General features: G+C 48.1%; 1 protein-coding gene across 1 annotated transcript in view; it reads right to left on the bottom strand.

Annotated features, from left to right (window-relative positions):
• The window catches only part of LOC139921669 (adenylate cyclase type 8-like), a 23,689-nt gene that overhangs the window by 5,325 nt on the left and 7,031 nt on the right, over positions 1–11,333 (bottom strand). Inside the window, exons 9-20 of the mRNA XM_078291229.1 lie at positions 10,277–10,435; positions 9,810–10,044; positions 8,457–8,645; positions 6,555–6,655; positions 5,764–5,965; positions 4,997–5,077; positions 4,692–4,819; positions 4,403–4,484; positions 2,398–2,556; positions 1,500–1,646; positions 1,052–1,144; positions 128–251 (exon numbers count right to left, since the gene is read on the bottom strand). Coding sequence (XP_078147355.1) covers positions 128–251; positions 1,052–1,144; positions 1,500–1,646; positions 2,398–2,556; positions 4,403–4,484; positions 4,692–4,819; positions 4,997–5,077; positions 5,764–5,965; positions 6,555–6,655; positions 8,457–8,645; positions 9,810–10,044; positions 10,277–10,435 — 1,700 coding nt within the window. The remainder of the gene's footprint in view (positions 1–127; positions 252–1,051; positions 1,145–1,499; positions 1,647–2,397; positions 2,557–4,402; positions 4,485–4,691; positions 4,820–4,996; positions 5,078–5,763; positions 5,966–6,554; positions 6,656–8,456; positions 8,646–9,809; positions 10,045–10,276; positions 10,436–11,333) is intronic.

Raw genomic sequence — 11,333 nt, 5'->3', positions numbered from 1 at the left:
AAGGAAACAGAAAGAAGGAAGTTATATTTCTACATTTTTCTACATTCTAGTCATTTCTGTGAGTAGAGTGTGTGTGAGTGAGTGTGTGTGTGTGTGCGTGTGTGTGTGTGTGTGTGTGTGTGTGTGTGTGTCGTACCCACGCGCAGCTGGAAGCTGTTCCCTGTGTGTGTGTTGATGTGTCTCAGTGTCTCCTGCATGGCCAGAGCGAACAGCACCAGCTCACTGAGGTGATGCCACTTGTCTTCACACTCCTGCACACACACGCACACACACACGCACACACACACACACACGCACACACACACAGATATACATCTCCATTATGATTCACCATTATCTTATCCTTCAGGGTTTTATCTGTTTGCTGTTGGAGTGAAAACTAAGAAAAATATTCCACATGATGAAACGCCTGCACACACAAAAACAAAAAAAACCTGGTAATTTACTATTTTGGTAAACTAACTTTTCCTCAACCTGCCTCATCTGCTTCTACTGCAGTTAGTGATTTACTCTGTTTCCCAGAATGCCTTGCAACAACCACCAATGAAGGGGAGAGAACAGTTGGTTTTACATTTAGGAGGAGAGAGAGATAGTGACAGCAGAGCGAGAGTCTTCCCTTCCTCAGACCCAGCCTGTCTCTGCTGCAGTGCATTCTGGTCTCTCTCCTGCTCCTGCAGTGCATGCTGGTCTCTCTCCTGCTCCTGCAGTGCATTCTGGTCTCTCTCCTGCTCCTGTGGTGGAGAAACTGGTCTCTCTCCTCTTCTACGATGGATTTCTCCCTGTATGATTGTTGAACGTCTCTCGGTGCAAAATGGCGGCTCTAGAAAGAAGCCCTCGCTCTTTGATTCTGAGGGACTGACACCAAAACCTGACGTTTACCGCTGATGTTTTACATCCTGAAACATTTTCTCATATCAAACTCCACTGTAGCTGCTGGAAACATCTGGAGGTGACGTCACCTCGTCTACGATTGGCCGGTTATCCACCAAGAAGAAAACACAACTAACTACTGAATGGAGACAGGAAACCAGCAGCTGCTCAGTGTACTGACCTGTCTGTCAGGAGAAAGACCGGAAGCTGCCATGTAACAACTACCAATGGTTTTAATCTTCTCAACCTCCTGGAAATAAGATTCATCTAGGAGCTGGAGGAGAGAGAGAGAGAGAGAGAGAGAGAAATTAAGGAAGGGTGGGGGGGGAGAAGGAATGCACAAAGGAAGGAAGGAAGGAGGAAGGAAGTATGAGATGAAGGGAGGAAGAATGGAAATAAGGAAGCAAAGAAAGAAGGAATGAAGGAAGACAGGAGGAAAGAAGGAAGGAAGGAATGAAAGAAGGAAACAAAAAAGGAAGGAAATGAGGAAGGAGGAAAAAAAAGACAGGAAGCAAGGAAGGAAGGAGGGAAGGAAGGAAGGAAAGAACAAACAGGATATTTACAAAATGATCATGAACAGTTGTATGAACATTTGTGTGTGTGTGTGTGTGTGTGTGTGTGTGTGAGACCTCGTCGAAGTCTGCGATGATGTGGTTGAGGAGGCGGAGACAGGAGACGTGCTGCTGAGCCAGTTCCTGCTGCTCATAGAAGTCTGAGAAGCCAGGCAGAGAGGCGAACATCACTCCAACACGCTCAAAAGACTCAGAGTACAGCTCCTACACACACTCACACACACACACAAAATGATTTGATATGTGATCTGAGGTTCAGGATCAATCCAACCAGGATACGATGTGATCAATAAAAGTTCAGTGACAACAAAGTCTGACTGTGCAGAATTCTGTTTATTTCTGAGACTCGAATCTTTCTAGCGATGCCATTGGCTGCTAGAATGTAAACAACAATTTAAAAATGTCATTACAAAGTGACAATAATATAATTTGGATGGAGAGCTTGTGAAACTGTGATGGTCAAGAGTCTCATTAGTGATTACTACAGCAGAATAACATGGAGCTGATATCACCATTCATGTTCCTGACAGCAGAATAACATGGAGCTGATATCACCATTCATGTTCCTGACAGCAGAATAACATGGAGCTGATATCACCATTCATGTTCCTGACAGCAGAATAACATGGAGCTGATATCACCATTCATGTTCCTGACAGCAGAATAACATGGAGCTGATATCACCATTCATGTTCCTGACAGCAGAATAACATGGAGCTGATATCACCATTCATGTTCCTGACACACCAGACGGACTGACACTGTTTTGCAGAGGTGTGACCAAGTCAACTTCACTCGAGTCCCAAGTCAAGTCCCAAGTCTAACTGTAGATTACCAAGTCAAACACGCACATATATAAATAATATGCAAATATGCAAAAACAGAGTACACACACACACACAAAGAGCGAGGGAGAGAGACGCACTTGAACACACACAGAGACACACACACACACCTCGTTGTGTCTCTCTCTCTCCAGGAAGTGCTGGGCGACGTGCGCCGGCAGGATGTTGAACAGCAGAACCTCGTTGTGTTCCCGCAGCTCCTTCATGTCCTCCACTTCCTGTCGGGCCTGCAGCCGCCACAGGAAGTCCAGCCGCGCCGTCGCCTCCAGCTACCACCAAAGAAGAACACACACACACACACACAGGAGGGGAGGAAGAAGAGGGAAAAGAAAACAAGCAAAGTGAAGATGATGAAGTAGGAAAAGTAAGATGCCAAATGGTAGTTAAGCATACATCTTGCGATGCACCTGGACACATCATCAGTGATGCTCCCGGGTCATCAGACACCGTCACCCAGGCGACCCAGCCGGGGGTGATCGAGCCCCGGCTTGTGTTCAGGTAGCACTTCGATCCACAACCACCTGGAGGCAACCATCCTGATGGCCCCTCGCCTCCTGGCCCCTGTGATGCCCAACATGTTGCAGGCCCTGCAGGGGGACTGGCCGGCGAACCCTCTGCACCCCACTTCAATGGGCTTGCACCTCGCTCGCCACCCGCTGCTGCGGCACCGCTCCACCGGTTCAGCGTACTCGGCCCTCTTCCTCTCGTTGGCCTCCTCGATGAGTTCCGAGAGGATGACCTGCTCGGTGTTTACGGACAGCGGCACCATGTCAGGCCTCGGCCGGCCTGGGAGACTTTTGGGTCGCGAGACTCCCGGTGCTGCAGAACCTCCCTTGTACGGATCACCTTGAACTCCTCGCTCAGGCTGCTGATGCGGAGCTTCATCGTGTTGTTATGACCGTACAGGGCGACGCTGCTCAGGCTTCGAGGCAGTCCGAGCCACTTGCGCAGGAACCTACTGACCCTCTTCTCAAAGCCCTCGATTGTAGCGATCGGGACCTTGTAGACCAGAAGGGGCCAGAGGATCCGCGGGAGGATACCGTGTTGGTAAATCCAGGCCAGGAACTTGCCTGGTAGGCCTGATTTGTCCAGTGCAGCTAACCAGGCTTCCAACTCCTGGTTGGTCGCTCGGATGGATGCTGCGTCCCTCAGGCCGCAGTCGAACACCTTGCCCAGGCTCTTCACTGGTTTCTCCGTGATGGTTGGGATTGGAGTGCTGTCAAGCACGAAGCGGGACTTGTCAATAGTCTTCCCTCTCTTCAGCACCGGCGACCTGGATTTCGCTGGCTTGAAGCTCATGCGAGCCCACTTGATCAGCTCCTCCAGGCCCTTCAGGATCCACCTGCTCCCTGGGACAGATGTTGTTGTCACGGTCCGGTCATCCATGAAGGCCCTGATGGGCCGGACTTGGTAAGTGGGCCTTGTGCTGGAAAAATGCAACTTAGACTGTGTACTGTGATGTAAGAGTGGAAAACTATTGAGTGTCTGTATAATAACTTGTGTGACCAGGTCAAGACCAGGTCACGTCTCCTTTTGGATGAGCAGAACCAGTTTGAACAGGATCCCCGAGGCCCGCACCTGCTTGCTTGCTGACCAGACAGAGGAAGCTGCGGTTGGGTCTGGAGGCGGACAGATAGCGAGACAGACTGTAGCAGTTCCTTTCTTATCAGGGTCACTGAGGTGTAAATATACTGTACTGAGAGCAGATCCTTGCTCATTGCTGTGGGGACCTTCGTTCTCTGTATGCTTCAGCCCATTTCCAAATGCTAAAATAAAAGCCAGAAAGACAAGTTTGTGTTTGCTCTCCTTTATTGCAGAATTTCCACAACGGCCTCTGCAGCTCAGCAGACTTCAGCAGCATGTTCATGGCCAGCACAAAAAGGATCACTGAAATGGTCCAGCCAGTGTTGATCCCCTTCTCAAGCTTGTGCCACTCAGTGCCGCCTCGACCAGTTTGTGGGGTATGGAGCCGTACGCGTTTTAAATTAAAGAATATAGTCCTTTCATCCTGTCTATTCTTTTTCATTGTTCTTTGTTTCTTCTTCATTTACAACATACTGTAGGAGAGGAGAGGAAGACAGAGTAGAGAGTAGAATAGAGCTCAGTAGAACTCACCTGTCTGCTGTTGTAGACGACTGCCACTACAAACATCGCCATGAGAACAACACACACTCCCTTCCTCCACAGCTGGTGAGACCTGAGAGAGAGAGAGAGAGACAGAGAGAGAGAGAGAGAGAGAGAGAGAGAGACAGAGAGAGAGAGAGAGAGAGACAGAGAGAGAGAGAGAGAGAGAGAGACAGAGAGAGAGAGAGACAGAGAGAGAGAGAGACTTGCTGTATGCTGCAGATGTGGCCAGGTCAGTGTATGTGTGTGTGTACCTGTGTGTGTGTGTGTGTGTGTGTACCTGTGTGTCTCTATCAGGTAGGTGTAGTGGGCGGCGGCCAGCAGCAGAGCAGCCAGCTTCAACACACAACTCAACCTGAGGAACACCGCACAGGTAACCATGGCAACCACACCGCTCAGCACCATGTACTGCACACACACACACACAAAGACACACACACACACACACACACACACACACACACAGGTAGTTAGTTACAATCATCCATAATAAAGTGAGATTTTGCTGTGTGTGAGTGTGTGTGTGTGTGTGAGTGTGTGTGTGTGTGTGAGTGTGTGTGTGTGTGTGTGTGTGTGTGTGTTCACCTCGGGGTGTGTGCAGATGTTGACCGGCCAGGAGGAAGTGTTGATGTGACGCTCCTCTGTTTCTACTGAGTCACACCACAACTAGAGGAGAGGAGGAGAGAGGAAGGAAGGAGGGAGGGAGGGAAAGAGGGAAGGAAGGAAGGAAGGAGGGAGGGAAAGAGGGAAGGAAGGAAGGAAGGAGGGAGGGAAAGAGGGAAGGAAGGAAGGACGGAGGAGAGGAACATTAGAATCCCGATCTTTCTCTCCCTTTCTATTCTCTTTAGGCAGTAATAAACTTTTTGGGCAACTCCTATTTTTGGAGCATTGACATTGACCAAGAAGTTGCTTGTTGCTTTAACCCCATAGAAAAAACTTGTTGCTAGGAAACAGTGATAATCAGTGCAACCTTTTCGGCAACTCTGATAGGCAACTTTAGCAGTGGGTTGTATTACCAATATTGCTTTCAGTCCATAGCAAAATTCTGATTGGCAACTTTTCCAGGGTGTTGCCCCAACAATGTTTCTTAACCACATGTTGCTGTAAGGAAACTGACAGAAAAGGCAACTTTTCAGGCCGGTCTGAATACATTAGCGTTGCTGCTCAACCCCATCCGAAAAGCTTGTTACCAAGAAACAGTGATAAACAGGGCAACTTTTTGGGCAACTCTAACAGGCACCCTGACCCTCTGTGTTGGACTGTGGTGGGAGCGTTGCCCAATGACATTGCCACAGAAATTGCCCAGTGTCACCACACACACACACACACACAGCAGTGTGCCTGGGACTCACTATATCAGAAGAAGCAACTGTGAAGTTGACGGCGATGGCGGTGAACGTCAGCAGCGTGCGCACGCTCTTGGTCTCATGGACCCAGCAGCACACGCCCTGCAGGGAGGCGGGGCAACGCTTAAACTCCTCCCCCAGCGTCATCAGCAGGAGCAGGAAGTAAACGCACCCGCTCACCACAAACTGAGCCAGCATGGGACGCAACCTGAGCACAGAGGAGCAACAAGTTGGGCAACAGACACTCTGGAGTTTTGATTTTAATGTTTTAACTTCAGCTGAAAGATTACACTGCAAACTGTTTACATTACAGGCAGGCAGACAGACAGGTAGTCAGGCAGACAGACAGGTAGTCAGGCAGACAGGTAGTCAGGCAGACAGACAGGTAGTCAGACAGACAGGTAGGCAGACAGACAGACAGACAGACAGACAGACAGGTAGTCAGACAGACAGACAGGTAGGCAGACAGACAGGTAGTCAGGCAGACAGACAAACAGGTAGTCAGACAGACAGACAGGTAGTCAGGCAGACAGACAGACAGGTAGTCAGACGGACAGACAGGTAGTCAGACGGACAGACAGGTAGTCAGGCAGACAGACAGGTAGTCAGGCAGACAGACAGGTAGGCAGGCAGACAGACAGGTAGTCAGACAGAGACAGACAGGTAGTCAGGCAGACAGACAGGTAGTCAGACAGACAGACAGACAGACAGGTAGGCAGGCAGACAGACAGGTAGTCAGACAGAGACAGACAGGTAGTCAGTCAGACAGACAGACAGGTAGTCAGACAGACAGGTACCTTGGGGAGGGCATCAGAGCCTGGACAGCCATCAGCAGCAGCAACATGATGAAGGAACAGACCATGCTGGACTTGAAGAGTTCGTCTCTCATCTGGGAATACTGAGAGGAGACAGAGGGTGAGACAGGGTGAGACAGAGGGTGAGACAGGGTGAGACAGAGAGGAGACAGAGGGTGAGACAGAGAGGAGACAGAGAGGAGACAGAGGGTGAGACAGAGGGTGAGACAGAGAGGAGACAGAGGGGGAGACAGAGGGTGAGACAGGGTGAGACAGAGGGTGAGACAGAGAGGAGACAGAGGGGGAGACAGAGGGTGAGACAGAGAGGAGACAGAGGGGGAGACAGAGGGTGAGACAGGGTGAGACAGAGGGTGAGACAGAGAGGAGACAGAGGGGGAGACAGAGGGTGAGACAGGGTGAGACAGAGGGTGAGACAGAGAGGAGACAGAGGGTGAGACAGGGTGAGACAGAGGGTGAGACAGAGAGGAGACAGAGGGGGAGACAGAGGGTGAGACAGAGGGTGAGACAGAGAGGAGACAGAGGGTGAGACAGAGGGTGAGACAGGGCGAGACAGAGGGTGAGACAGAGGGTGAGACAGAGAGGAGACAGAGGGTGAGACAGAGGGTGAGACAGATGGCGAGACAGAGGGTGAGACAGAGGGTGAGACAGAGGGTGAGACAGAGGGTGAGACAGAGGTTGAGACAGATGGTGAGACAGAGGGTGAGACAGAGGGAGAGACAGAGGGTGAGACAGAGGGTGAGACAGGGAGAGACAGAGGGTGAGACAGAGGTTGAGACAGATGGTGAGACAGAGGGTGAGACAGAGGGTGAGACAGAGGTTGAGACAGATGGCGAGACAGAGGGTGAGACAGAGGGTGAGACAGATGGCGAGACAGAGGGTGAGACAGGGTGAGACAGAGGGTGAGACAGGGTGAGACAGAGGGTGAGACAGGCTCAAGGACTTTCCACAAAGATAAGAATGCCATGATAAGATAAGATAAGATAGCACTTTATTGATGATTTATTTACGTTTCAAATAAAATTAAAATTAAAGTTGTTCAAGATCCATCATGGATCCAAATGTTGTCAATAAAGAGTTGAATCTACTTTTTATCTGAGGCCACGCCCACACTGCGCTACAGGAGGCGTGCCTCGCTCAAGTTCTTTCTGTCTTCTAATAATTAATAAGAAATGTATTTGTTGTTAATCGCTCAAAACATTTTCTCAGCTGTCAATCAGCTGATGATCTTCATAATTTAATTATCTGGAGTCACAAAATGCTGACAAGCTAGAAAACTTCTGTTCGGCACAGGAACAACAAAGAAAGGAAGGAAGGAAGGACGGGGCAAGGAAGGAGGGAAGGAAGGAGGGAAGGAGGAGAACATTAGAATCCTGATCTTTCTCTCCCTTTCTATTCTCTTTAGGCAGCAGTAAAATTTTTGGGCAACATTGCTCAAGAAGTTGCTTCGCCATCGTTGCTTGAACCGCATAGAAAAATCTTGTTGCCAGGAAACAGTGATAAACCGGGCAACTTTTTGGGCAACTCTGACAAGCAACTTCAGCAGTGGGTTGCATAAACTTTGTTGCTTTCAGCCCATAGCAAAATCTTGATTGGCAACTTTTCCAGCGTGTTGCCCCAACAATGTTTCTGAACCTCACTGGAACATCTTGTTGACAAACAGGGCAACTTTTATTTATTGAATCATTTACACCAAACACATTTCACATCAATTATTAGAACACACAAAAAAACGAAAAAACAGAAAATGTGGATTTATTGTTTTGTTCATAGAAACTGAATAGAGTTTCACACGTGTACCGCACTCGAGATGCCTGACCGCACACTATTCCTGCATGTACTGGTAGTTTTTACACACATTTAGAACATGTGTGTGTGTGTGTGCACCTTGCCCTCCATGTGTGTGTCCTTGAAGGCCTGTGTGAAGGCGGTGATGTGCTCCCTCCTCATGCGCTCGCCGCTCCGCACCTCGATGGCCTGCCGGATCCTCTTGTTGACCTCCCGCGCCCCCGAGCGCTGAGCCGCCGCCTGATTGGGCAGCTGGGTCAGAGAGCCGTTGGTGAAGGTGGCGAGGATCTGCGGGTCAGAAGGTCAAAGGTCAGCGAGGTGCCACGACAGATGATGTACTGATTATTATTAGGATCCTTTTTTAGAACTCAATGTCCATATAAAGACGTTTGATGCTTCTTAAGGGTTTTCAGTGTCCTTCATTTTTAGTTCCCCTACTAAGGTTTAATCACCTTTACTAAGTTTTTAGGGCACTTACAAAGTTTTTAGGGTCCTTACTAAGTTTCTAGGGGCCTTACTAAGTTCTTACATACTTTACTGCGTTTTTAGGGTCCTTATTAAGTTTCTAGGGTCCTTACTAAGTTTTTAGGGTCCTTAATAAGTTCCTAGGGTCTTTACTGCGTTTTTAGGGTCCTTACTAAGTTTCTAGGGTCCTTACTAAGTTCCTACGTACTTTACTGTGTTTTTAGGGTCCTTATTAAGTTTCTAGGGTCCCTACTAATTTTTTAGGGTCCTTACTAAGTTCCTAGGGTCTTTACTGCGTTTTTAGGGTCCTTATTAAGTTTCTAGGGTCTTTACTAAGTTCCTAGGGTCTTTACTACGTTTTTAGGGTCTTAAATACGTTTTTAGGGTCCTTACTAAGTTCCTAGGGTCCTTACTAAGTTCCTAAGGTCTTTACTACGTTTTTAGGGTCCTTATTAAGTTTCTAGGGTCTTTACTAAGTTTTTAGGGTCTTTACTAAGTTTCTCGGGTCTTTACTAAGTTTTTAGGGTCGTTACTAAGTTTCTCGGGTCTTTACTAATTTTCTAGGGTCTTTACTAAGTTCCTAGGGTCTTTACTACATTTTGGGGGTCTTTCCTACGTTTTTAGGGTCTTTCCTACGTTTTTAGGGTCCTTATTACGTTTTTAGGGTCCTTATTAAGTTTTTAGGGTCCTTATTACGTTTTTAGGGTTTTTACTAAGTTTTTAGGGTCTTTACTAAGTTTCTAGGGTCTTTACAAAGTTTTTAGGGTCCTTACTAAGTTCCTAGGGTCTTCACTGCATTTTTAGGGTCCTCAATAAGTTTATAGGGTCTTTACTAAGTTCATGGGGTCCTTAAAAAGTTTTTAGGGTGTTTACTACTTTTTTAGGGCCCTTACTAGATTTTTAGGGTCCTTAGTGTCCTGAAGCATTCTTGTGCCTGTACAGTATTTGTAATTCCTTCTTTGCTTCCCTCAGGGTTTTTAATCTTACAAAGCTCCTTCCCAGGATGTCTCCAAACGGCAGCTCGGCGCTCCAGGTCGCCATCTCGTCGTAACTCGGTCGCCGCGCCCTCGGTGGCTCCGCCTCCTCCCGGGGCGCCTGGCGGATCAGGTACGTGTCGATGTTGTGTTTCCGCAGAAACTCGTTGCGCTCCTGGCCGTGACCCGCCTCCGTCTCAAAGACCCCGCCCAGACAGTCCAGAGTCGCCCGGGAGATATGAATCCTCCTGACAGGAGAATACAGCGGACTGAATCAGATGATGTCATACGCTAAATTGCCAATAGCTTCTTTCCTGGGAAAAGAGTTTGCAACACAGCAGCTGAAGGAACGACACCGAACGCATTTTATATCTGAAACAGTTTCAAAGTTTGCTTAAAATTGACTTAATGGATGGAAACCTAACGTGTGTGTGTATGTGAGTGTGTGTGTGTGTGTGTGTGTGTGTGTGAGTGTGTCACCCTGCCAGCCCCCCGGCCTCTAGGCTGTTGGCGATGTCGACGTCCCAGCTCCACACGTCAAACTGCCACTTCTGCAAACCCAGAACTCCACAGAGCACCGAGCCGGAGTGAACGCCGATCCGCATTTCCACCTCCTGCTGCAGCTCCCGCCGCACGAACCTGCAGTAGAACACAGTAGAACACAGTAGAACACAGTAGAACACCATGTCCACCTCCTGCTGCAGCTCCCGCCGCAGGAACCTGCAGTAGAACACAGTAGGACACAGTAGAACACAGTAGAACACAATAGAACACCATGTCCACCTCCTGCTGCAGCTCCCGCCGCAGGAACCTGCAGTAGAACACAGTAGAACACAGTAGAACACAGTAGAACACAATAGAACACAGTAGAACACAGTAGAACACAATAGAACACAGTAGAACACCATGTCCGCCTCCTGCTGCAGCTCCCGCCGCACGAACCTGCAGTAGAACACAGTAGAACACAGTAGAACACCATGTCCACCTCCTGCTGCAGGAACTGTAACTACGACAAGAATACAGTGGAATAGAATAGAAAAAAATAGAAGAGAAAAGTAGAATAAAATAAAATGCAGTATCCACCCTCTGCTGCAGCTCCCAACGCATGTAACCACAGTAGAATACAGTAGTTCATATTAGAGTAGAGTAGAATACCTTCTCATCTCCTGCTGCTACGCCCTATGAACATAACTACAATATTACACAGTAGAATATAATATAAGAAAACCTAGAAAAAATAGAATATAATAGAATAGAATAGAATAGAATAGGGGCGGACAGGTGGAAAAATCTGTGATGTTTTACTGGAGTTAAAGAAATAATACGATAGTAATACGACTTTCTTTATATAAAAATACAAGAATATAAGAAAAGAATTACATTTATTTTTAACAAGGTGAAGTGTGTGTGTGTGTGTGTGTGAGTGTGTGTGTGTGTGTGTGAGTGTGTGTGAGTGTGTGTGTGTGTGTGTGTGTGTGTGAGTGTGTGTGTGTGTGTGTGAGTGAGTGAGTGTGTGCGTGTGTGAGTGAGTGAGTGA

The sequence above is a fragment of the Centroberyx gerrardi genome, chromosome 21 (assembly GCF_048128805.1).
Source record: "Centroberyx gerrardi isolate f3 chromosome 21, fCenGer3.hap1.cur.20231027, whole genome shotgun sequence".
Taxonomy (NCBI): Eukaryota; Metazoa; Chordata; class Actinopteri; order Beryciformes; family Berycidae; genus Centroberyx; species Centroberyx gerrardi.
Note: the sequence above shows the minus strand (reverse complement) of the source record. Positions and strands in the feature narration are given on the sequence as shown.